The 27,456-nt window shown below is 38.2% G+C and overlaps 1 protein-coding gene across 4 annotated transcripts in view; it reads right to left on the reverse strand.

The window, feature by feature from the left end:
* The window catches only part of EPB41L5 (erythrocyte membrane protein band 4.1 like 5), a 169,893-nt gene that overhangs the window by 107,643 nt on the left and 34,794 nt on the right, over positions 1-27,456 (reverse strand). For all 4 annotated transcript variants that reach the window (XM_040228960.1, XM_040228958.1, XM_040228959.1 and 1 more), the window contains exons 4-11: positions 11,189-11,231; positions 10,143-10,221; positions 9,162-9,206; positions 8,941-8,993; positions 5,439-5,559; positions 5,232-5,319; positions 4,209-4,297; positions 1,007-1,076 (exon numbers count right to left, since the gene is read on the reverse strand). In XM_040228960.1, coding sequence (XP_040084894.1) covers positions 1,007-1,076; positions 4,209-4,297; positions 5,232-5,319; positions 5,439-5,559; positions 8,941-8,993; positions 9,162-9,206; positions 10,143-10,221; positions 11,189-11,231 — 588 coding nt within the window. The remainder of the gene's footprint in view (positions 1-1,006; positions 1,077-4,208; positions 4,298-5,231; positions 5,320-5,438; positions 5,560-8,940; positions 8,994-9,161; positions 9,207-10,142; positions 10,222-11,188; positions 11,232-27,456) is intronic.

A 27,456-nucleotide genomic window follows, 5' to 3' on the forward strand; every position in this document is an offset into this window, starting at 1 on the left:
ACCTTACTCTTCTAAAGCATTTTCAACTCATTTGTCAATAATATAATAATCATGTGTGCCATCAAGACATTTCTTTTTTAAATGCTCAATTATTGTCTCTGATATTCCTCCAAGCTGTGTGACAGGGTAATCCTTTGCATGTATCTCAGTAATACAACTGAAAGCTTTCCAAAAACTTGGAATTGTTTTATCTAATTTTCAGGATCTCCTTTTTCCAGGTTCTGCTAAGTAGCCCTAGTCGCACTTCACTGTGCATATACATCTTTTTAACATTTGACCTGTTTGCTTTTATTTATATCTGTCTATATATTTCCAATGTATTATTTGACATGCAGTAAAATTACTCACAATTCCTTGGCTTTTAAAAATGTACAGAGTCATGCAACCACCACCAAAATCAGGATATAGAATAGTTCTCTTAACCCTCAAATTCCTTGTGCTGTTTCTCTGCAGTCAAGCCTCCTCACATACCCAGTCCCAAAGGACCAGTGAGCGATTCCCTACTCCTGTAAGGGCTGCCTTTCCTAGACTGTCACAGAATGGAATCATATAGTCAGAATCTTTTAATCAGGCTTCTTACCCTTAGCATAATTCATTTGACATTCATTCATGCTGTTATGAGTTTATCAATTAGGAACTAGATTTAACTGAAAAACAGATAATCCTTAGTATAGAAGGCTTTATTAAAAAATATTATTAGATACATCTTTTTGATTAATCTTTTTCATCAGGAACTAAAGGCAAAAAGCCACTTAGATATAATTTTTTATACACTTAAGATACACACTCATCAACAAAAGAACAAGAACAGTCTTTTATTTAATCTTTACTCTTAAAGACAGAAAACTACAGTTTGAAGATGGTTTGACATAAAGCAAGGAATTACGTTATTAATTATACTAAGTTTCTGTTCTATGACTATATAACGGTGTGTTTCCCCTTTTAGAGAATTAAGTTACCATGTAACACAATCACTGTTAAATATGTAATACAATATAATTCCTACCTGATCATCATCTTCTACAACCACCAATGTTAGTTTATTCTTCTTAAAATCCAATCTGGTTATCTTGGGCCTATAATATGAGAATAACAGCCAGATTTCAAATAAATATCCTCGAAGTTTAAAAAATTTGCTGTTACTTCAAGCGCATTGATCATCTAACTTCTGAATTGAAAGCTGGTAAGAGGGTAAACATAACCTGTACTGGTCAGCAAAGACATCTCCAATCTAAAAAATAGTTAAGATAACAGAAAAAAATTTCAAAAGCAATACCTTTGGCAAAACTTATGCTGCACATATATAAGACATTAAAAATGTTAAAGAAAAAGTAAAAATAAATATATATATATATCATATATAGTCACAGGTTCCTATGGTAGAAGAAATTTTCTAAGCCTAATAATGTTAGAGCAGCAGCATAGGAACTGGACACAGGAAAAAAGATAAAAGCTTTTTAAAAGGCATTTTAAAAAAAACCCAGATTACTGATTTTCAACTCTTTTCTATAGCTACTTTATGGTCAAAGACATCTTTAATTTTAAAAATTAAAAAAAAAAAACAACATTTAAACCTCACTTTATGGCCTACTTTCCAACTTCATCTCCCACCTGTACTAAAATCCTAAGCAACCCACCAAACTTATCTCTGTGCTTCTATGAACTGTGAGTGTGAAAACAACATGACTCTAATCAATTTTTAAATATACCTTACATAAAACAGAATTGCACAACAGATCTTGTTTACAAGACCTGTCTAAAACAAGGAGTAAAGAAATGTAATAGGAGAATCTGGCACTTAGGTGTAACAAACTCTTACACAATGCCGAGTAAGTGGCAGATGCTCTCGGAAGTGTTCTATGTGGTGTATTAATTCAATAGATTTCTATGAGGTAGTACGCAAGAGGCTCTCCTTATCTCGCGACCTGGAGTTTCTCTGGCCTGGAGTTTCTCTGGCCATAAGAATGTTCCATCTGCCCCAGGGCAGGCTGGAAAGGTCAGAGAGTTAACACAGAAAGAACTAGGTAAATACACTGCCCATCAAGGGACAATTATAAATAGATGTTACATTCAAATCTCCTAGGGAATCTCTATGCAATGCAAAAATAAATGAAATACTATCTTCAACTTTTTGAGGGAAAATAATTTTACATCTGAAGGTCCATTCTCAGCCCAATTATCAAGAAAGCATAAGAGAAGACTAAATAATTTTAAGGCATCCAAGGATTCAAATAATTTACCTCTAATAGTCTTTTCTTAAGCATCACCTGAGGATATATATCAGAAAAACAAACGCAAAGAAAGGAAAATGTGGAAGACAACATAGATTCATAACTGAGAAAACAGGAAAAAGAAGTCCCAAGACAAAGAGTAGCCTGGAAGAGTTAACAGTTACAACTGGAAAAGAGCCATCTCAGGAAACCCTGGAGAATCTGAAATAATTTAAGATGCTGGGAAACACTGGAGGCGGAGGAGCAGGGGACAACAGAAGATAAGATGGTTAGATGGCGTCACTGACTCAATGGACATGCATATGCGTGAACTCTGGGAGTTGGTGATGGACAGGGAGGCCTGGAGTGCTGCAGTCCACAGGGTCACAAAAAGTCAGACACTACTGAGTGACTGAACTGAACTGAAGACAAAGGCAGGTCACTTACTTAAAGGGATGTGTGGGATGACTAAGAGCTAAGGCTCTAGGATAACAAAGGAAACATTCTCCCAGTTGAGTTCAAGGATTTCAGAGCTGATCAAGAAAAAGACAGGCGAAAAGACAACAGTATCACATGATGAGCTCTACTGAGAAGTATCCCTTCACACTGCAGACCTTCCCAAGAAGGCAGCCCAGGCCCCCATGCAGGACAGAAGATGGTAAGGAAACCCTGAGGAAGGAGGCGGGGCCAGGGAGGGGGCTTCTGTGTCTACCAGGATAGGCCTCTGAGCCACAGAGCTCCAAAGGGCAGTAGAGGTGTGGGGGCTCTTACAGCTACAGGATTTGCTTATCTATAGCTAGCTAACAGATGTGAAGTGCAGTTTGCAATGAGACATGCAAACCATGCAGGCTCTGAAAGGCTAAAACTATTACTTGCTGGCCTATATTTAAGAATTTGAGTTTGGCACTGGCAGACTTCAAGTGAAGGGTCCTAACGTGCTATGAAGGAGGAAACAACAGAGGAACAGACAAACCAGTATATTATACAAGAGCCCTCTTCAGCCCCTGCATATAACCCCAGTGTACTACTAAGCTTCACACCAGTTCCACAAAGACATTATAATATAAACACTATTTCCTGATTTTCAGCTTTTAGAAACAACCAAACAAAACCTGAAGAACTTAATTATGGTTATGAAATCCAAGTAATATCTACCCTTGATGTAAAAGTAACATGCAAATATAATTGAAACATATGGATGACAGAAGTTGGGACTCAGAAAGAGAAGCATAGCTCCAAAGGAGGATAAAAGTATTAGTATCTCCTTCCTATACAGTGAGGGGTGGGATTTCCTGGTAGCTCAGCTGGTAAAGAATCTGCCTGCAGTGCAGGAGACCCAGGTTCGATTCCTGGGTTAGGAAGCTCTCCTGGAGAAAGAACAGGCTACCCACTCCAGTATTCTTGGGTTTCCCTGGTGGCTCAGGCAGTAAAAATCAGTGGCAGAGCCGGGTTCAATCCCTGGATTGGGAAGATCCCCTGAAGGAGGGCATGGCAACCCATTCCAGTATTCTTACCTGGACAGAGGAGCCTGGTGGGCTACAGTCCATGGGGCTACATTCCCGTGGACAGAGAAGCCTGGCAGGCTAATGTCGTGGAGTCAGACATGACTAAGTGACTAAGCACAGCACAGCATACAGTGAGGAGCAGGGAGTAAAAGGACTGTGGAACGAGAAACACTAAAAAAACAGCCACATAACCACATGACGGGGGACTGTCCATGTGAACAGTTAATACACAGAACTAGGTAATATTTATGTTAAGGTACGTATTTTAGCATATGTTGGAACTAGTGGAAAATGCAATTAAGAGTTTTAAAAACTGGCTTGGAAAAGCAGGACTACAGATAAATAGGAGGATAATAGGAGAGAGTTGCAATTCATTTACAAGCTTGTCAGAACTATGTCCAAATTCTATTTTATGTTCTAACTTCATATAAGTGTTTTTATTCATTTAAAAAGCAAAACAACAGTAATTATCTTTGACATTATCTCTGCTTACCAAAAAAATAAGCCAATTTTGGTCTCTCCTTCAAAAACAAGGACTCCTGTTGGGGTCAGTCCCAAGCTGTAGTCATTCCCATCTCTGGCCTAATTTCAGGGGAGCAACATGTGTTAGCTTTATCTGTATAAAACAGGGTTCACATTTTCAAAGGACTGTTTTTCTTTTCATACTGAATTATACTAATTACATACAGGCTAACATTAATGTGAAAGGTGCTTTCAACAGTTAAAACATCCAAAATAACATTCTTAGGAAAACTCATGCAGATTTAGTTCACTGAGACACTATAGTTTTAATGTATGTGTTCACTGGAAGACATACAGGTAGTGACACTGCCACACAAAAGAAAGCTTTCCAGAGTCTTCCCAAATTCTAGTCACTATTTAAATCACAGATTTTGAAAAAAACTGCATTTTTGGGAAAATTGAGCTTTTAAACTAAAAACAACAAATCACTCCGTAAGTTATACTGGACTAGAGCTTATCAATGCAGAAGAGCATGGCAACCCACTCCAGTATTCTTGCTTGGAGAATCCTATGGACAGAGGATCCCTCAGGCTAAAAGTCAATAGGGTCACAAAGAGTCAGACATGACTGAATCGACTTAGTATTTACACAGGCACAGCTTATCAAAGTCCCCTCAAGCTATAAATTTTCAACTTTACCTTCTAAATTATTTTCATTTTTACAGAGCCTACTCAAGCTTACATGATAAAAGATGATATGAATATGAACTGAAAGAATAAAAAGTGATTCAAAAACTAAAAAAAAGAAAACAATAGTGACAACTTAAAACCACAGACACACCTTTTTGGAAATTTTGGCTATCTTTCTTATAAACAAGTTTTTGTGTGAGACTCTCCTCATTCAGTATTTACTCTCAATCTTCATAACCACACATCCAAAGTACGCAGTATAGCCCCTGCAAATTACACACTCTCCTTCATACTAAGAGATTCCATAGTTACCTTGAGTCTTAAAGGAATAACTTTCTTAAAAAGCATTACAACACAGTGCTTACCTTAACCACATGCATATCAACCCCATACATTTCTAACCACTTGGCTTTATTCAGATAATTGGTTTCAGCTTGTGCTGGTGTCTGACCTCTGAAATTTAAAAAATAATAAATTTTAAGATGATTATAAATTTACAATGAATTCTATGCTAAGTAAGAGAAATAGAAGAAAACAAACATGAAATCACTGTTGTGGTGATGTTAAAGTACCTGTATTCTTTCCATTTCTCAAATATAGCGAGCTCCATCTCTTCTGTCTGAATAGGCACAAACCTGAACTCAGACACAAGTTCAGGACTGTGCTCAGCAAGGTCGTAGTCACCAAGTTCAGCTACAAATGTTAAGTTTCACAAGGTTATGTTTTGTTATAGTTTACTTCCTGCTGAATCCTTCTTCAATACCCACTTATTAATACAAGATTAGACTTTCTTAAACTACAAGGCATTCATAACACCCAGACCATTACCAAAAATAAATCCAGCTTAGACTTGTGACTTATCTGTCTGTATGCACAAATCATATAATTGTGGCTAGTAGTCTATTTTCAATTAAATGTCTTACTCCTAATTGAGTCATACTGTACAATGCTTAGCTTCTGAAAATCTTTTACCCTTACACAGAGAAACAGCTTTTGACTGTATATTGAATAAACAAAAATGTTTAGCAATCCTTTTAAAAAAACAATTAGCTAGTATCTACTAAGCAGCTATTATGCACAGAACATGATATTAAACATCACTGTAAGATATAATTGCTGTCCCCCTGGAGTTTTAAATTATTAATCCCACAGAAATAAAAAAGAAAAGCTACTGGATAGTGCACACACATTTATGTGCCCATCTGCGGTTACCTCTGAACTGGGTTTGGGGATGGAGGGAAAATGATGATTCTCATTTTCTGTTCTTTAGAAAGTTTTCCTTTAAAAAATATTTTACTTAAATTAAAACACTTCCATTTTGATAAAAAATTCAGCCATGGAGAGTCCTACTTTGAGATAATTATAAAAATGGTAATAACTTACAGTTTACTAAGCATCTACACTACACAATAGTCATATTGCAGACATACTGTCATTTAATTTCACAACAACCTTGGAAAATATTCTCACTCCCACTTCACTTGAAGAAACTGCTCTTCTGTCTGGAACATAAGTTTGTTTTTTCTTTTTAACTTTTTATTTTATATTGGAGTATAGCCGATTAACAATGTTGTGCTAGTTTCTGGTAGACAGCAGAGTGACTCAGCCATACCTATACATGTATCCATTCTTCCCTAAACTCCCCTCCTCTCCAGGCTGTCACATAACATTGAGCAGAGTTCCCTGTGCTATTCAGTAGATCCTTGTTGGTTTTTCATTTTAAATATAGCAGTGCGTACATATGGATCCCAAACTCCCTAACTATCCCTTCCTCCCATTCTTTCCCCACTAACAACCATAAGTAGAACACAAGTTCTTTAAAAGCCCCAAACTAAATCTGCTACATAATGTTGTTCAGGATATATACTAAAATGGTGAAGAAAAACTAAACTTGAGTGTGTGATAAAACTGATAAAGATTATTCTGATAAAACAGAAAATCATAAATGAGGGCTTCTATGGTGGGCCTTAAAGACTCACACTTCCACTGCAGGGGGCACAGGTTCACTCTTTGCTTGGGGAAAAAAAAAAGTCATAAACAAGAAGCAAGGAGCTAATTTTATGAAGAGGGAGTAATACTTCAGTTAATTTACTCTTAAGGACCTTAATAATCAGTAGGATTTGGTAAACTTTTAGACACAGGACAATGAGACGTGTAAGACACAGTATGAAGTTTCGAGGAATCACAAAAACAGTTGCACCACGCCCACTCTGCAGCCATAGTGTCAGATGAGTATGAGCAGCTCTCCTCTGAGGCCCCGAAGGCTGCCCGTATTTGTGCCAATAAGTACATGATGAAAAGCTATGGCAAAGATGGTTTTCACATTTCTCCATCCCTTGCACCATGCTGTCCTACATTGGAGCTGATAAGCTCCAGACAGGGATACAGGGCACCTTCGGAAAGCCCAGGGCACAGAGGCTAGGGTCCACATTGGCCAAGTCATAATGTCATGCTGCAGAACAAGGAGCTTGTGATTGAGGCCCTATTGAGAGCCAAGTTCAAGCTTCCTGGCTTCTAAAAGATCCACATCTCCAAGAAGGGGGTATTTACTAAGTTTAATATGGACAAATTCGAAAACACAGCTCATCCCAGATGGCTGTGGGTCAAATACATCCCTAATTGTGGCTCCCTGGACAAATGGTGGGCCCTGAACTCACGAGAGCCCTGGCACTGTTCCCTCCTTACTCGTGCCTACCAGTAAATCCTACTTTCCTGTCCCCTGACCAAAATAAAAATGGTAACCATGGATAAAAGAGAAAGTAAGAAAGAGATTTTATTTAGGGAAAAAATATAAGTAGGGTTAAGAAATAATATAACAGAGCTATATGCATGAATCAGACAGTAAATATTTAGTGAGCATTACTTTAAATAAGTGCTTTGTTAAACACACAAAAATGCACAAAGACCATTTTCAAGAAGTATAAATTTTGGCTCTCATGAAACTTACAACATGAGACAGAATGACAAAGCAATAAGTGATGGAACACAGATACTGAAAATGACAGCTTTTCTACAGATCCAAGAGTTTCAGAATTCTCACACAGCAGTTAGCAGAACACTAAAAACGTGCTTTCAAGAAAAGATGCATGCAATTATGCACTGTGATCATTACAGTTCTAAAGGTATAGCATTTCCAAACTAGTATCCATTCAACATTCCAGAAGATGAGAAACAAGTTTCAGTCTGTAGACAGACTACAGTTTACATTAGCAGCAAATTTCTGAAGTACAGAAATTTCCTTCAGTCACCAATTACTCTAGCAACAGAAAAATATGCTTTCCAAAATAGAAGTACAAAATCAGCAGATTAGGTTTATCATAAAACATGAAAATATAGTCTACTACCCATACAATGGAAAATAAATACTACTGATTTAGAGAGATTGGAGATAATACAGAATCATCCCCAAAGAGCATAAAATTATTAATGTCTTAATTAAATATTATTTTTATTCTGAGATATATATATAATAGATAACTCCAGCCAAAATGTTTCTTTCCATTTTATGAACAAAGATAAATTATCATTTTCCTAAAATGTCAATTTTTTCAGAAGAAAATGCCTAAGTTTAACAAATATTTGATCAGTGTAACAAGGTATAAAAGGGTAAGTTTTTCATTAATCTCATTGACTGGAAAACACTTTTTAAAAAATTCTGAAAATAACCATCAGAACTTTTAAATACATGCTAAGAATAAGAATAAATACATTCTTAAGAATAAGACAAAAGAAAGCAAGCCAGGTGGCCACAGCAACAATTTACTCATACATCCCTGCATTCTTTATAAAAAGAAAAAATTTGCTGAGGGTCCAACCATATCATGTATTGAATTATCAAGTAGACTGCAAATTCTGCTTGAAAATACTATTAGACAGAAAGATAGCAAATAAAGTTAAGGGAAGGAAAAGAAGGCAATGCTCTGAAACAAGGGAATCAGAGCTGGATACTGATGCAAGATTACACAAACACAGGTGTTTCTCTTCTGGCATGTCACTATGAATCTTGAGAGGCATCAAACACACACAAAGAAGAATTATGCTTCACTCTTAACAGCGAACATAAAAACTGCTTACCTTGCAAGTTGTAAGCTGCCAATTGAACCGCTGTATCAAAGGGACACTCTAATCTGAGACCAAAACATAAATGTGTTAAATAAGCCAATGTCACAACCTCTGTTTTATGCTAAATGGAAATAAGACATACTTTATGTTGACTGCGTCTTTTTCATATTTAACTATAAACTTATTTTTTCAACTACTCAAGAAAACATGGTTTACCTTCAACTAATACTCACTTTCCACTGAGAATATCTTGTTTTAACTGAAGAACAAATAAATACCTAAGAAAAATAAAAGGCACAAATTTAACTAAACAGAACAATCTACCATGAAAAATAATCCTGCCCTTCTAATTTGAGAAGAAACATTCTTAATTACAAAACTTTACCCACAATAGAGTCTATAAAGGAAAAAGAACATGAAACAAGGGGCATTCAGCATCAGAAGGATGCACTGGAGTTCAGGACACTCTCTCAAAAGACAAGGTTTAAAGCAAATTCTGAGAATGAGCTCTGTGATCTGACAGCACAGCCACCTCGTATGTAAAGGGATACAGCTACATACACACAAATGACAGCTATACTCTTATCCATCAGGAGAATATTCAAGAGGAAACCCTTCTAAAGGGATTCAGAAATTCAATTTTTTACTTAATAAAAGTAGTACATGTGCATGAGTTATAGAAATGCAATATAGACTCAATGGATAAATACTAAGGAGGCAAGACAAAATAAAAATCAGTTTCTGTAACTTACGTAAAGTTATTTAAGACCATTCAAGAGAAATCAGGATTCAATATTTTCATTACTCAATGGTATGTCAAAAAAAAGTCAGGAGCCAACCTGAAATAACTCTCTGATGGCCAAAAATAGATAATTTTGAATATCAATAAACATAAAAAGCTAATATATTAAAACACAACAGCCCTGTTTAAAATTCATGAGTTGATAGTGATACTTCAGAATTCACTAGTTACTTTTGCAGGATGTCAGAGAACCAGTTTATTTTGAAAATTGGTAAATAAAGGAAAACATCCTACACTTAAAAAAACAGTCTCAAAATGAAATTCCCTTGTCAGGTATCCTGTTACCAGGACAAAGTATCCATTTCATAAACTGTCTGTAAAACTGAAGGAATTATTGAGGTAATCTTCCAACATCTTTAGCTAGTCTAACTGAAACTTGACTCTTGTACATAACTCTAGATAGTGGTCTTACCGGGTCAGCTCTTCACGAAGGTTATTTGGTTCTGAGGAATAAAACTTAACTCGAAGATGCAGACAATAGGGTGAACCAACTGCCATTAAAAGAAAAGGAGAGGGGGTAATTTTTTCAATATAGCTATTTAAATAGTAAGGATTTTCAGTCAGTAAACTTCTCAAAAATCTACTGAAGTGGACAGAAGAGAACAGATTATTACAGCAATAATTCAGGTTACACTGTAGGCTTAAGCCTAACACAATCAGTAGACTTTTTAAATGTCCCAACCACCATGTAGCACTATCACATCATCTGTGCTCCCAAGAACAGACAGCTCCAGATGAATTCCAAAAGTTTAGGGCCAAATATGTCAAATAAAAAAATCTTGACTGTGTACGCTAACAGCCCTCCACAGCTGCCGAGCTGTATTTCTTGAGAGCAAAAAGAACACCTGTTGTCAACTGCACCCGGCAAATTCACTCACAACCTTTCCAATTCACTTCGCCACTTCACTAACCTCTATATTATCAGAGATCCTGTTATTCTGTAAAAAAGCTGAGGTGCCCTAAAATCTGGTACTACAAAAAACATGATGGACTACGGACTGGACACTGGTACTTTTCCCTATCACTAGGAATAATACTGACATTTTACGTGAATAATTTCTTTTCATTAGTCTTAACAAAAAAAAATAAAGTTATAGCCTTAGAGTCTCAAAATGCTTTCTAAAGCAGGGCAGATAACAAACAGAAAAATTCCAGTGTAAGTAACTACTAAACAGAAGCTAAGCATCTCATGGGAACTCAATCTCATTTCAAACTACAAGCCTTTGTCCTAGAAACAAACTACAAACAAACAAACTACATGAATCTAGATTACCATCAACCCTATATAATTTAAGGGGTGGGTCGATATATCAGATTGAAATTATTTTTAGAAAAATGGAGATGCTAAGAAACTCATCAGAAACATGACTTACGTCCCGACTATGAGAAACCAGTTTCTAATATGCAATTATATATAATTCAGTTTCCAATTTTTTTCAAAATTTTTTCAACACTTACTTTTTACTTGCTTTTTGATGCTTTTTGTACCATCCAACCAATGCTGAAAACAAAAACAAAAAGCTGTTAAGCAGAGAGAGAATTTAACACTTTAATTACTAAAAGTTAATTTTCATCATGCTTTTGCTGAAGGAAATATTTCACAAGAGAAAAACAGAAGTGAGACTAAAAACTGGGTGCGGGTGAATGCTCATCTACCCAGAACACAGAAACATAGGACACATATGAACAAAGGAAAGACCTACAACCAGATACATGACTTCTTAAAAACACTTCATCTGCTCTTAGTAATAAACATGGTATTTTAAATTTTGCCCTTAGTTTTTCTCACTGTTGCCAAAAAAGAGGACCCTTTCAAAACTGGTAAAATTACAACAATGTATCATCATATTCTAATTCTTAGTTCAATTTTATAATAAAACTATGAGATTTATTAACAGATCATAACCCCAAGTTAGGTGAAATAACAATTTCACTTATTGCAAATAGATACTACTAAAGTAGTAGTCTTTGAAAGAGCTTACACTATAAAATTAGATCTTTCTCACAACAATCTATTAAATAAGCAGTCTTTGCTCCTTTGCTTTACCAAAAAAAAAAAAGTAAGTCTTGATTTCCGTAACCTTTTCACTCTGAAACACACAAAACACAAACAGATCTAAGAAGCAATTCCAGAGACTTGCAGTGATAAACCATTCCTAGCCCACTTCCTACAATTAATGCCTTTATACTAAGTCCTAACAGGGACAGGATATACTCATCCCACTAAGATGCACATGACTGTGCTCTCTTCAGCATGCTTACAGTTGCAAGCACCCTAAACCAAAGGAATGCTCTTGTGCTACAGTTCACAGAGCTAAGGAATCCAGTCTCAGAACTCCAGACAGGCCAAGCATGGGCAAACAAGACTTCATTGTTAACAGATTTGTAACTATTTGCTTCTCTTGCCAATTATTTGCCTAGCCTCTTCTCCCCCTTCTCTGCCAAGATCCAAAAGTGAAATTCACAGAACCACTAGTGTGCCAGCAAAGTACCTCTGCACGTCGACACAAGATGGTCAGTAAACATTTCGAGAGGCAGTTAAATATGGTGCAATATCTTCTCTGGATTCAAGTGTGCAAGCTACTTAGTCAATCTCTCATCTTTCGATAAATTCAGTTGGACATCCACTTTTAGAAATATTTTAATCTAGCAAATGTTCAGTTTTATACATCCTTCCACTATAATGCTTGGCCAGCAGTAGGCAGAATACAATTCAATCTATCAGCTGAGAAGAGTTCAACCAGGACAGTGAAAAGTTCACCCATCATGGCTAAGTGCAGGAACCTAATATTCAAATACTCTAGACTTACATTGTGCAAAATACCTACTACAGCCTAAGGGCAATCACATACTGGGTATGAGATCAATTTTACTTACATGCCCTATATTGTTTTCTCCCCACCACCAGGAATCTGGGGAATTGCCTATCTTCAGGTTCCATCTATTATACTGCAATGAATTCGTAAGTGAGTGGCTGGTCAACTGGGCACGTCGTGCAGCCAGAGTGACGGAGATGCTCATACACATAATGAGCACAAATGAGCACACACCTTCTGGGAGGCAATTTGATTATGCCTTAAAAATAACTATGAGGCTGGATGGGCCTAGAGACTGTTATACGGAGTGACGTGAAGTCAGAGACAGAGAAAGAGCAATATCACAAGACATCCCTCATATTATGTTAAGTTGCTCAGTTGTGTCCGACTCTTTGAGACCCCGCGGACTGTAGCCCACCAGGATCCTCCATCCATGGGATTCTCCAGGCAAGAATACTGGAGTGGGTTGCCATTTCCTTCTCCAGGGGATCTTCCCGGCCCAGGGGTCGAACCCAGGTCTCCCACATTGCAGGCAGGCGCTTTAACCTCTGAGCCACCAGGGAAGCCCAACATGGCATCCCTCATATGTGGAACCTAAACAGAAAAGATACAAGCGAACACAAAACAGACTCAGAGAACTAACTTGTGATGTGGGGAAGAGGGCAAGAATGGGGAGAAGGGATAGTTAGGGAGTCTGGGATAGCCATGTAAATACAGCTATATTCAAAATGGATAACCAACAGGGACCTACTGTATAGCACATGGAACTCTGCTCAATGTTATGTGGCAGCCTGGATGGGAGAGGAGTTAGGGTCAGAATGGATACATGTATATGAATGGTTCACCTGAGAAAATATCACAACATTCTTACTGGCTATATCCCAGTGCAAATTAAGAAGTTAAAAAAAAATAACTGTGACTTTGACTCAGCAATTCTGCATCTAATAATCATTATTGATGATTTAATTCACAAGGAATTATAATCAAAGAAAAGTAGGACAATCTGTATATCCAACAACAGTGAACTGGTGAAATCAAGTATTTCAACGTGATAGAACCATGCAGCAATGAAAAAGAATGAAAGCAAAATAGTTAATAATCTGGAAAATTAAATAATTTTCAGTTCAGTTCAGTCACTCAGTCGTGTCCGACTCTTTGCGACCCCATGAATCGCAGCACGCCGGGCCTCCCTGTCCATCACCATCTCCCGGAGTTCACTCAGACTCGCGTCCATCAAGTCAGTGATGCCATCCAGCCATCTCATCCTCTGTCGTCCCCTTCTCCTCCTGCCCTCAATCCCTCCCAGCATTAGAGTCTTTTCCAAGGAGTCAACTCTTCGCATGAGGTGGCCAAAGTACTGGAGTTTCAGTTTCAGTATCATCCCCTCCAAAGAAATCCCAGGGCTGATCTCCTTTAGAATGGACTGGTTGGATCTCCTTGCAGTTCAAAGGACTCTCAAGAGTATTCTCCAACACCACAGTTCAAAAGCATCAATTCCTCGGCGCTCAGCCTTCTTCACAGTCCAACTCTCACATGCATACATGACCACAGGAAAAACCATAGCCTTGACTAGACGGACCTTCGTTGACAAAGTAATGTCTCTGCTTTTGAATATGCTATCTAGGTTGGTCATAACTTTTCTTCCAAGGAGTAAGCGTCTTTTAATTTCATGGCTGCAGTCACCATCTGCAGTGATTTTGGAGCCAATAAAATAAAGTCTGACACTGTTTCCACTGTTTCCCCATCTATTTCCCATGAAGTGATGGGACCAGATGCCATGATCTTCGTTTTCTGAATGTTGAGTTTTAACCCAACTTTTTCACTCTCCACTTTCACTTTCATCAAGAGGCTTTCTAGTTCCTCTTCACTTTCTTCCATAACAGTGGCATCATCTGCATAGTTTTTATCAATTATTTTGCTTTCATTCAAATAACAACACATTACAAATTGTTTTGTCAAAATGTACAAATTTGTACAGGTGATCCTTAAACAACAAGGAGCTGACTTTCATGGGTCCACTCATATGTGGACTTTTTTCATTAGAAATGCACCACAGTACAATTAATCACAATACACACAATCCTTGGTGGGTTGAACTCACAGATCCAGAACCCTGGACACAGAGAAGACTATGAAAGTTATACGCTGATTTTCAACTGCTTCCCGAACCCTAACACTGGTCATGGGTCCACTGTATATGGGCTTCCCAGGTGGCTTAGTGGTAAAGAACCCGTTTGATCCCTGGCTTGGGAAGATCCTCTTGAGGGGAAACGGCAACCCTCACCAGTATTCTTGCCTGTAAAATCTCACGGACAGAGAAGCCTGGCGGGCTACAGTCCATGGGGTCACAAAGAGTTGGACATGACTGAGTGACTGAGCACCAGAGCCAACACCGTACATATAAACACGACTTTTCTTTCAGGCCGAAGTAGCCTATGAGATGTTACATCTAGATGGTTGAGATTGTTGATTATAATTTTTCTTTGTATTTTTTTATATTTTCAACTAATTCTACAACAAGCACATTTTTACTCAACAATTAGGCCCCCCCCTTATTTTAATATTGTATATAAATAATATATTTATAAGGTTAATTTTTTGGTAATATTGAAAGGTGTACAGTCAACAGCCCCTCCAACCCCTGCAATACCAATTTCTATCACCATATGCACTCCCCACCTCCCAAGACTACTGGTTTCTGATTCCCTCGGGTTTCTTCAAAGGCAAAAAAAAAAAAAAAAACCCTGTGGGTTAGTAAAGAGTAAAGACATTAACAATGGATTGAAAATCAACAGGCTAAATACAAATTTTGATAGAATAAACTTTAAGGGATATTGAGAAGGAAATATTAACATAAGCTAGACCAATACTATTTCAAGAACAACCTAGTCTTTCTTGAATGGTTGTAACAAAATTTTTTCAGTTTAAGAACATTTATGGCTAGTTTCAAAAGCAAACCTGTAGTCTCTAATTTGTGCCCTAAAAGTCTAAGAGCACATTAAACACACAATTCTCCTGGTGAGACAAAGGATCAGAGTTTCCTTCCAAGGAAGCATTTTAGTCTTTCTACATGCATCTAACAGCTTCTACACTCTGTACTCTCTTAACACAAAGCAAAACTCAGATAAAGCATCAAGCACATTCTAAAGTGAAATCCAGGAACTGGGGGAGTTCCTGGTGATGCTCTGGGGAAGGTCTGAGTTCATGTTTGCATATTTTCAAGTCTGTTTTCTTTCATCTCCTCCACATTCCAAGCTCTGGGACTGGAAAATTCAGAGCTCAGAGACAGGCACTGATAGTATTTTCCTTGAATCAGGGTCTTTAGGGGTTGAGTTTAAATTACGCAGAAGATAAAGGTGAGAACATGCAGATATAGACTTTTGGATGCACAGAGTGAAGCTAATATGGCTCTTCTTCCTCATAAACAAAATAAATCTCCTAATTTCCTAAAGTGTGGTAGGTAAACTTAGAATTCAAAGAATATGGGAAGCTACATTTATTTCCATCCTATTGAGCTAGAAACAAAAGAACAATTATTTACTTGTGTATCTTAAAAAATAAATAATATGTAATTACAAGCGTAACAGCCATAGCTAAACCAAACAGAGAGTCACCTAAGAAGCTTCCAAAACACTACCATACATACACCCTCACCCCAGGCCCTAAAGCTCTTCAAACGAATGACTCCTGACTTCTAACGCCTACACAGCTAGCAGCAGATGCACCGCCACTTCTGCTCAAAGGGCAAAGAGCTGGCGGGAGAGAAGTGTAAACCATCTTTCCAAACAACTGCCTCTGCAAAAAATACTTCTGCTGGCTCATGCTCTACATTAAATTATTACTTTAAAGCAAATTTTAACACTTTAACCAATTAGCAAATGTTAAAAATCAATGCCATGAAAACAGAAGATCAACCTAACTGAAAACACTTCAATTTACTTTAGATTCCATCATAAACTCTACCTGGGTGATTACTCTTTTGGTGTTAAAAGTCTGTGCTGGGCTTCCCTGGTAGCTCAGTCATAAAGAATCCGCCTGCCAATACAAGAGACACAGGTTTGATCCCTGATCTGGGAAGATCCCACATGCCACACAGCAACCAGGCCTGTACGCTACAACTGCTGAACATGTAGTCTAGAGCCTGGTCACCGCAGCTGTCGAGGCCTCGCGCTGCAACTACTGGAGGCTGTGTGCCCCACAACCTGTGCTCAGCAAGAGGCGCCTCCGCAGCGAGAAGCCTGTGCAACAGAGTAGCCTGGCTCACGGCAACTAGAAAAGCCAACACAGCAAGGGAGACCCAGCACAGCCAAGAACAAATAAAACTATTTTTTAAAAGTTCTGTATTATAAGAAATTCCAAATGAAGGCTCAGAGGAGCCATTAAAATATATTTTCCACAATACCTTTCTGTGTATTATTAGTATGCCTTCTTAGGATTCTTAAAAGTCAAATTTATAATGGAAATGTAGATGACTTAAGCAGATTATACATTCACTCTATGGAAAGAAGAGCACATAATCTATTTTGGAAATATACTTATTTTAACAAAAACAGTTCCTCCTTGTTTAGCAAATAGATGTGCCTCTGTGTCTGTTTCTTACAATATAGAATATATATGTATACTTAACATATAGGTTATTTCTATGTATTTTTTACTCCCCACTACTTTATTGAATTTTATTAAGTTCTCAGTAACAATCCAATCCAATCAGATGCCAACAGTGATCATTTCACCTCCTCCTTTCCAAAGTTTATAATGTTTACAACTGCATTTGCTGTTACTTCTATTAAAATAATTTACTAGCAGTAGTAATAAGATCTTCCCTGGTGGCTAAGATGGTAAAACGTCTGCCTACAATGCGGGAGACCTGGGTTCAATCCCTGGGATGGGAAGATCCCCTGGAGAAGGAAATGGCAAACCACTCCAGGACTACTGCCTAGAAAACCCCATGGACAGAGGAGCCTGGCAGGCTACAGTCCATGAGGTCGCAAAGAGTCGGAGACGACTGAGTGACTTCACTTTCACTGTCACCTGCTTGTCTTTAATAGGGGCTCTCCCGATGGCTCAGTGGGGAAAGAATCCACTTGCAATCCAGGAGACACAGGTTTGATTCCTGGGTTGGGAAGATTCCCTGAGAAGGAAATGGCAATTTGCTCCAGTATTCTTGCCTAGAAATCTCATGGTCAGAGGAGCCTGCTGGGCTACAGTCCATGGAGTTGCAAGAGATGGACACGACTAAGCATGCAGGTCTGTTGTCTCTAGTAGGAATGCGTCTATTGTTTCTTTATTAATTTAAAGTCATCTGTTGTATTTAAATCATCAAAACTCTATACATAGAGAAGAGCCCTCGAGCAACCACAGGGCCTGTTCCCACAGGTGGGCCACCTATCTGCCCAACATCTACCACCATCCCTAGAGATGAGCACACCTTCTAAAGCTAGGCTAGACCCACAACACAAAGAGAAGGAAGGTCAATTCCACATAGGTCAAAGTCCATGAGGTTTATTCAAGGCACTCTGGTGCCAAGAAGGGGCTTCACAGGCCACCAAAACCATCTGACAAGAATTTGAGAGAAGAGTATTATCTGCCCAATCTCAGATGAGCAAGCGCCTGCAGGCCAGACAGAGCTTACCACATGACATCTGCAGTGCTTGAAAAAGTTGCATTCTAACCCCGAACAAGAACTGCCTCTTCTCTTAGCTCAGTGATCTGAGATCCTCCATGGAGGGATCCACTGCCATAGCCTCCAAGGGTCCACTTGTGGAACACCTCCCCTCCCTGAGGTCCCCCCAGTCAAGTGTTCTCCAGCTCTCAACTTTGGATCAAACACCTCCATTTCCATTTGCACGGAGTGCTGTGTAAATTAAAATGCCTTAAACTTCAACTCACTGAGTTACTTATCTTTCTTTTGTGGTTGATATTTGAGTGTCCATCTTTTTTAAATGCAGTTTCACTTAACTATATGGTAGAGGCAGATGAGCATACATGAAGCATCAGGTGCCTGTTCAGAAGTGGTACACATCACACAAACTCACATTCTATCACCGAGAGCAAGTACAATGGCCAAAACCTAGCATCAACTGAGCAACAAAGTAGCAACGTCTTACAGCAAACACAGGAACCAATCCCATGATATACAATGACATACATGATGTATGTGATGTACATGATACATGATATACATGATGAATTATACCAACTAATACTGAATCATCTTTCCATTTCTGAAAATACACTCCACCTGATCATTGTATTGTTCATACTTTTAATAGTATATTTTATTTTATTCAATAGTATATACTTTTAATAATATAAATATGATACATATTAGTAATACATATAATGTATATTAAATATAAATACATTGGAAAATGTTATATTAAATATAATAATACATATACATAATATATAATAATAAACATAGTATGCTGCTATTTTACTTAGGATTTTTACCCAGAGACCAAGTGAAGTTATATATATATAAACAAACCAATACTTAAACTGATTTAAGAAAAAGGCAAAAAATAACTACTGATGTGGTGTTCTTCCTTTTTTTCCAAGTATTAGGAGAAATACTACCTTTGTTTCCCTTTCCTGAACATAAATGTCTACAATCTACCTAATTCATTCTTCTTTAAAAACGTGATTGGGCCAGTTAAAATTCTAAGCTCTAAATATGAAGTTTGAAAAACTTCCATCAACCAGAGGTCACAAACATATAGACAGATCAGAGGGTTAAATCTTTGCTGAGACATGTTTTGTTTGGTTCATGCTATATTTTTCACATTCTTTTACTGAAATGTTCACAGAAAGCTGCAATTATAAGAAGAGGTCCTGCTATCTCCCCTTTCTCCCCCAACGCTTCCACCTTACATAACTACAGTACAATACTAAAATCAGGCACTGCACACTGCGCCTATACAGTTCTATGTCACTTTATCACACATCTCAATTCCTGACCTGATACCACAATCAAGATAAAGATATATTCCATTATCACCAATCACTCCCTCATACTTCTCTATAGACACATCCACTCCTACCTCCAACATCCCTAAACCTCAGCAACCATTAACCTCATCTCTAATTTTGTTGAGACTGTTACATACACGGAAGTATATGGTATGTGACCTCTGGAGATTGACTGTTTTTACTCCACATAATGCCCTTGCTACTAAGTCACTTCAGTCGTGTCCGACTGTGTGTGACCCCATAGACGGCAGCCCACAAGGCTCCCCCGTTCCTGGGATTCTCCAGGCAAGAACACTGGAGTGGGTTGCCATTTCCTTCTCCAATGCATGAAAGTGAAAAGTGAAAGGGAAGTCGCTCAGTCGTATCTGACTCTTAGCGACCCCATGGACTGCAGCCCACCAGGCTCCTTCGTTCATAGGATTTTCCAGGCAAGAGTACTGGAGGGGGGTACCATTGCCTTCTCCGATAATGCTCTTGAAATCCATCCAAATTGTGTCAACAGATTTCTTGTTTTCTATTGCTGAGTAGTATTCCAAGGTATGAACGTGTCACGGCTTCTTTAATCACTAACTTACTGTAGGACACTGGCTTTTTCAAGTTTTTTTTGCTATTACTAATAAAGCTGTCATGAACAATCATGCACAGGTTTTTGTGAAGAAATAAGTCTTCATTTCTCTGAAAGAAGTGACCACACATACAATTGCTGAGTCATATGTAAGTTTATCTTTTTAAGAAGTTGCCAGACTATTTTTCATACTGGCTGTACCACTCCCAAAACCAATGTTTGAGAGATCCAGTTTCTCCACATCTTCATAAGCATTTAGAGTTATCATAACTTTTTATTTTAGCTGTACTCACAGATGTATAGTGATGACATCTCACCAAAGCCTTCTTTACATTTTCCTGATGTCAAGGGATGCGTAACATCTTTTTGTGTGTTTATTTGCTATCTGTATATATCCTCTTTGGGGAAAAGCAAAATGTTTCAATTTTTATAAAGTCCATTTTATTGATTAAAAATGATCATGTTTTTGGTATCATGCCTAATAACTCGTCCCCAAGCCCCAGGTCTCAAAGATGTTCTCATATATTTCTAAGTTTATAGTTTTACATCTTATACTAATGTACACTATTTTTGAGTTAATTTCTATACAGGTATATGGTTTAGGTCAAGGTTCATATTTTTGCTTGATATCCAATTGCTCCAGCACAATTATTAAGACTACCCTTCTTTGACTGAATTACACTGGGTATCTTAAAAATCAGTTGCCTGGCCATACTCATGCAGAGTTCCCTATTTTGTTTCATTGATCTATGTGTCTGTAGTTCTGCCAATAGCACAAAATCCTATTTACAGCAGTTACACGTCTTGAAGCTAAATAGAGGAATTCTTCCCACTATTTTTCTTTTTCAAAATTGTTTTTTTAGGTATTCTAAATCCTGTAGCTTTTCATGTAAGTTTTCAAATAATTTTGTCAGTATCTACAAAGGATTTTCTGAAATTTTGACACAAATGGCATTAAACTTGAATATCAACTAGGGAAGAAATTATTACTTTGCCGAGTCTTCTAAGCCATGCACACAGTATGACTCTCCATTTATACAGCCCTCTTCTGATTTCTTTCATCAGTCACATTGTTTTTTAAAATTTAACCAGTGTTTTTAAAAATGAAAGATTTACTCTAAAAATATGGATCTCTAACTTCTCTTAGAATATTACTTGAAGATCCAGCAAAGTTATTTTGCAAAAAATGGCTAGAGATAGGTGGTATCTGCCCTTCAATTCCTTTTTTGAGGGGAAAGTGATATGTTCCCTACTTCAGCACAGTTCCTCTACAAATCAACAGATGGCTACTTGTCAGCTACAATTTATCAACATGTCAGTGTTTTTCTCTCTGAATCTATCAAAAAATGGGAAAAGAAAACATACCAATAGAAGGAAAACACATTTGAGTCAGTTCTTATGAGGTGAATTAGAATTGCCAACATCTGTTGGATCATCGAAAAAGAAAGAGTTTCAGAAAAACATCTACTTCTGCTTTACTGACAATGCCAAAGCCTTTGACTATGTGGATCACAACACTGTGGAAAATTCTTCAAGAGATGGGAATACCAAACCACCTTAATTGCCTCCTGAGAAATCTGCATTTAAGTCAAGAAACAGTTAGAATGTCCAGTTAGAACTGGACATGGGAACAACAGTTCAGTTCAGTCCCTCAGTCATGTCCGACTCTTTGCCACCCCATGGACTGCAGCATGCCAGGCCTCCCTGTCCATCACCAGCTCCCAGAATTTACTCAAACTCATGTCCATTGAGTTGGTGATGCCATCCAACCATCTCATCCTATGTCGTGCCCTTCTCCTCCTGCCTTCAATCTTTCCCAGCATCAAGGTCTTTTCTAAGGAGTCAGTTCTAACCATCAGGTGGCCAAAGGATTGGGGTTTCAGCTTCAGCATGAGTCTTTCCAATGAATATTCAAGACTGATCATCTTTAGGATAGACTGCTTTGATCTCCCTGCAGTCCAAGGGACTCTCAAGAGTCTCCTCCAACACCACAATTCAAAAGCATCAATTTTTCGGTGCTCAACTTTCTTTATAGTCCAACTCTCACATCCATACACGACCACTGGAAAAACCATAGCTTTGACTAGACAGACCTTTGCTGGCAAAGTAATGTCTCTGCTTTTGAATATGCTGTCTAGGTTGGCCATAATGGTTGCAGTCACCACCTACAGTGATTTTGGAGCCCCCCAAAATAAAATCTATCACTGTTTCCACGTCTATTTGCCATGAAGTAATGAGACCGGATGCCATGATCTTAGTTTTCTGAATGTTGAGTTTTAAGCCAACTTTTTTACTCCCCTCTTCACTTTCATCAAGAGGCTCTTTAGTTCTTCTTCACTCTCTGCCATAATGGTGGTGTCATCTGCATATCTGAGGCTACTGATATTTCTCCCTATAATCTTGATTTCCAGCTTGTGCTTCTTCCAGCCCAGCATTTCATATGATGTACTCTGCATATAAGTTAAATAAGCAGGGGGACAACATACAACCTTGACGTACTCCTTTTCCTATATGGAATCAGTCGGTTGTTCCATGTCGAGTTCTAACTATTGCTTCTTGACCTCCATACAGACTTCTCACAATGCAGGTAAGGTGGTCTGGTATTCCCATCTCTTTTAAGAATTTTTCAGAGTTTGTTGTGGTCTATACAGTCAAAGGCTTTGGCACAGTCAGTAAAGTAGAAGTAGATGTTTTTCTAGAACTCTCTTGCTTTTTCGATGATCCAGGAGATGTTGACAATTTGATCTCTGGTTCCTCTGCCTTTTCTTAATCCAGCTTGAACATCTGGAAGTTCACAATTCACGTACTATTGAACCCTGGTTTGGAGAATTTTGAGCATTACTTTACTAGCGTGTGAGATGAGTGCAATTGTGCAGTAGTTTGAACACTCTTTGGCATTGCCTTTCTTTGGGATTGGAATGAAAACGAACCTTTTCCAGTCCTGTGGCCACTGCTGAGTTTTCCAAGTTTGCTGGCATACTGAGTGCAACACTTTCACAGCATTATCTTTTAGGATCTGAAATAGTTCAACTGTAATTCCATCACCTCCACTAGCTTTGTTCATAGTGAGGCTTCCTAAGGCCCACTTGACTTCACATTCTAGGATATCTGGCTCTAGGTTGGTGATGAGACCATCATGATCAGTTAGAACTGGACGTGGAACAGCAAACTGGTTCCAAATAGGGAAAGGAGTATGTCAAGGATGTACACTGTCATCCTGCTTATTTAACTTATATGTAGAGTATATCATGCGAAATGTTGGGCTGGATGAAGCACAAGCTGGAATCAAGATTGCTGGGAGGAATATCAATAACTGCAGATATACAGATGACACCACTCTTATGGAAGAAAGCAAAGAACTACAGAGCCTCTTGATGAAAGAGAAAGGAGAGTGAAAAAGTTGGCTTAAAACTCAGCATTCAAAAAACTAAGATCATGGCACCTGGTCTCATCACTTCATGGCAAACAGATGGGGAAACAGTGGCTGACTTTATTTTGGGGGGCTCCAAAATCACTGCAGATGGTGACTGCAGCCATGAAATTAAAAGATGCTTGCTCCTTGGAAGAAAAGCTATGACCAACCTGGACAGCATATTAAAAAACAGAGACATTACTTTGCCAGCAAAGTTTGTCTAGTCAAAGCTATGCTTTTTCCAGTAGTGGTATATGGATCTGAAGGTTGGACCATAAAGAAAGTTGAGCACCAAAGTATCAATGCTTTTGAATTGTGGTGTTGGAAAAGACTCTTGAGAGTCCCTTGGACTGCAGGGAGATCCAGCCAGTCCATCCTAAAGGAAATCAGTCCTGAATATTCACTGTAAGGACTGACATTGAAGGTGAAACTCCAATCCTCTGGCCACCTGATGGGAAGAAGTGACTCAATGGGAAATACCCTGATGCTGGGAAAGACTGAAGGTGGGAGGAGAAGGGAACAACAGATGATGAGATGGTTGGATGGGATCACTGACTTGATGGACATGAGTTTGAGCAAGCTCCGGGAGTTGGTGATGGACAGGGAGGCCTGGTGTGCTGCAGTCCACTGGGTCACAAAGAGTCGGACACGACTTGAGCAATTGAACTAAACTGAACTAAATGAGGTGAATGAACCTAGAGCCTATTTACAGAGTGAAGTAAATCAGAAAAGAAAGATAAGTATCATATACTAATGCATATATATGGGATCTAGAAAAATGATACCAATCAATTTATTTGCAAGCAGCAAAGGAGAAACAAACATAGAGAACTGACTTATGGACACGCGGAGAAGGGAGGAGAGGCTGAGATGTATGGAGAGAGCATCATGCAAACTTACATTATCATATGTAAAATAGCCAATGGGAATTTCCTGGATGTCTTGGGAAACTCAAACAGGGTCTCTGTCTCAGCCTAGAGGAGTGGGATGGGGAGGGAGATGGGAGGTAGGTTCAAGAGGGAGGGGACCTACATACACCTGTGGCTGATTCATGTTGACGTTTGACAGAAAACAACAAAAATTCTGTAAAGCAATTATCCCTCAATTAAAAAATACATAAGTTTTTAAAAAGTTTTTTAAATAAAAAAAGAAACATATCAAGCATATAGTACAATTCTAAAAAAGAGAAATCCTATTCTTCTTAGAAGTAAATAAAACTCTCATTCTTTAATATGCATGACATCTTCTTTCTCTTTTGTTCTCCTGATTCCTGTAGACATTTCAAGACTGAATATTATTCCTTCAAAATAAATCATACATGTTCTCTGACAAATTGTTACCACTAACTGAATTAATTAACAATTAATTGTTACAGTTATTTTTCTCAAATTTGGCAAATTCTTACTGTACTGACTTAAACCACTTAGTAACAAAATAATAATTCTTTCTTGCCTGGCTTAAGATATATTACTTATATACTGGAAAGTTCTATTGTACAATAAAATTACCAAATTATCATTTTTTAAAACCATCAATATTGGCAGTACTGCTGTCATAAGGCAGACATATCCTGTCATTTTCATAGAAGACAGTTTCCCTAAATTGTTCATCAAGAAATATTAAATTACCATAAACTTATAGAGTCACACAATGAGATTTTGTAACAAGGTTTCACCAACAGTATAAAAAGATAATAAATTTTCAAACATACTATTATCATAAAGACTTGAAGGAAAAAAAAAAGACTTGAAGAAAAATCATGGAAATGAATACCACCATCTGCTTTTCTTTAAAATACAGGTTATTTATTTACTAAAAAAGAGTTACTAAACAAGAGTCCATAGGTGGGCTTCAGGAATACCTGAATTACCTATATATGTGCACATCAGGTTATGTGTACATGCCTTTTTCTAGAGAAAGCATCCATAGGCTTCATCACCATAACTTATGGTTTAAGATCATCATTACACTATATAAAAGGATACTAAATTAGGTTTACATCTGAAAACAGAAGATGGGGCAGTATTGTGCAGTCAACTAAAACAAGGGTAACCGTATATCCTAGTATGCAATATTGTTCTTTACAGCATTGGACTTTACTTTCACCACCAGATACATCCACAACCGAGTGTCATTTCTGCGTTCGCCCAGACACTTCATTCTTTCTGGAGCTATTAGTAATTGCCCTCTGCTTTTCCCCAGGAGCATACTGGAACCTTCCAACCTCGGGGAGTTCATCTTCCAGTGTCATATCCTTTTCCCCTTTCATACTGTTCATGGGGTTCTCACAACAAGAAAACTGGAGTGGTTTGCTATTTTCTCCTCCAGTAGACTACATTTTGTCTGAAGTTTCCTCTATGACATGTTCACTTTGGGTAGCCCTGCATGTAATGGCTCATAGCTTCACTGAGTTACACAGCTCTTCTGCCACAACAAAGATGTGATCCATGAATGTTCAAACTACAATACAATGGCATTCATTTCGCATGCCAGTAAGGTTATGCTTAAAACTCTTCAAGCTAAGCTCAGTAGTAGATAAATGAAGAACTTACAGGTGTACAAGATAGGTTTAGAAAAGGTAGAGGAACCAGAGATCAAATTCCCAACATTTGTTGGATCACAGAGAAAGCAAGAGAATTCCAGAAAAACATCTACTTCTGCTTCACTGACTACGCTAATGCCTTTGATTGTGTTTAGTTCAGTCACTCAGTCGTGTCCAACTCTTTGTGACCCCATGAACCGCAGCACGCCAGGCCTCCCTATCCATCACCAACTGCCAGAGTCTGCCTAAACCCATGTCCATTGAGTCAGTGATGCCATCCAACCATCTCATCCTGTGTCGTCCCCTTCTCCTCCTGCCTTCAATCTTTCCCAGCATCAGGGTCTTTTCAAATGAGTCAGCTCTTTGCATCAGGTGCCCGAAGAACTGGAGTTTCAGCTTTAACATCAGTCCTTCCAACGAACACCCAGGACTGATCTCCTTTAGGATGGACTGGTTGGATCTCCTTGCAGTCCAAGGGACTCTTAAGAGTCTTCTCCAACACCACAGTTCAAAAGCATCAATTCTTCAGCACTCAGTTTTCTTTATAGTCCAACTCTCACATCCATACATGACTACTGGAAAAACCATAGCCTTGACTAGACAGACCTTTGTTGGCAAAATAACATCTCTGCTTTTTAATATGCTGTCTAGGTTGGTCATAACTTTTCTTCCAAGGAGTAAGCATCTTTTAATTTCATGGCTGCAATCACCATCTGCAGTGATTTTGGAGCCCCCAAAAATAAAGTCAGCCACTGTTTCAACTGTTTCCCCATCTATTTGCCATGAAGTGATAGGACCAGATGCCATGATCTTAGTTTTTTGAATGTTGAGTTTTAAGCCAACTTTTTCACTCTCCTCTTTCACTTTCCTCAAGAGGCTCTTTAGTTCCTCCTCACTTTCTGCCATAAGGGTGGTGTCATCTGCATATCTGAGGTTACTGATATTTCTCCCAGCAATCTTGATTCCAGCCTGTGCTTCCATCACAACAAACTGTGGAAAGTTCTTAAATATGGGAATACCAACCAGACTGCCTTACCTGTCTCCCGAGAAACTGGTCTGGGGTCAAGGCGTAACAGAACCTTATATGGAACAACTGACTGGCTCAAAATTGGGAAAGGAGTAAGTCAAGGCTGTATATCGTTCCCTTGTTTATATGCAGAATACATCACATGAAATGCTGGGCTGGATGAATCACAAGCTGGAATCAAGATTGCCAGAAGAAATATCAACAATTTCAGATACACAGATGACACCACCCTAATGGCAAGAAGTGAAGAGGAACCAACTAGCCTCTTCAAGGTAAAGAGGACAGTGAAAAGGTTGGCTTAAAATTCAACATTGAAAAAACAAAGATCATGACATCTGGTCCCATCACTTCATGGCAAATAGATGGGGGGAAAGTGTAAACAGTGACAGATT

This window comes from Oryx dammah, unplaced genomic scaffold, assembly GCF_014754425.2.
Source record: "Oryx dammah isolate SB20612 unplaced genomic scaffold, SCBI_Odam_1.1 HiC_scaffold_27, whole genome shotgun sequence".
NCBI lineage: Eukaryota > Metazoa > Chordata > Mammalia > Artiodactyla > Bovidae > Oryx > Oryx dammah.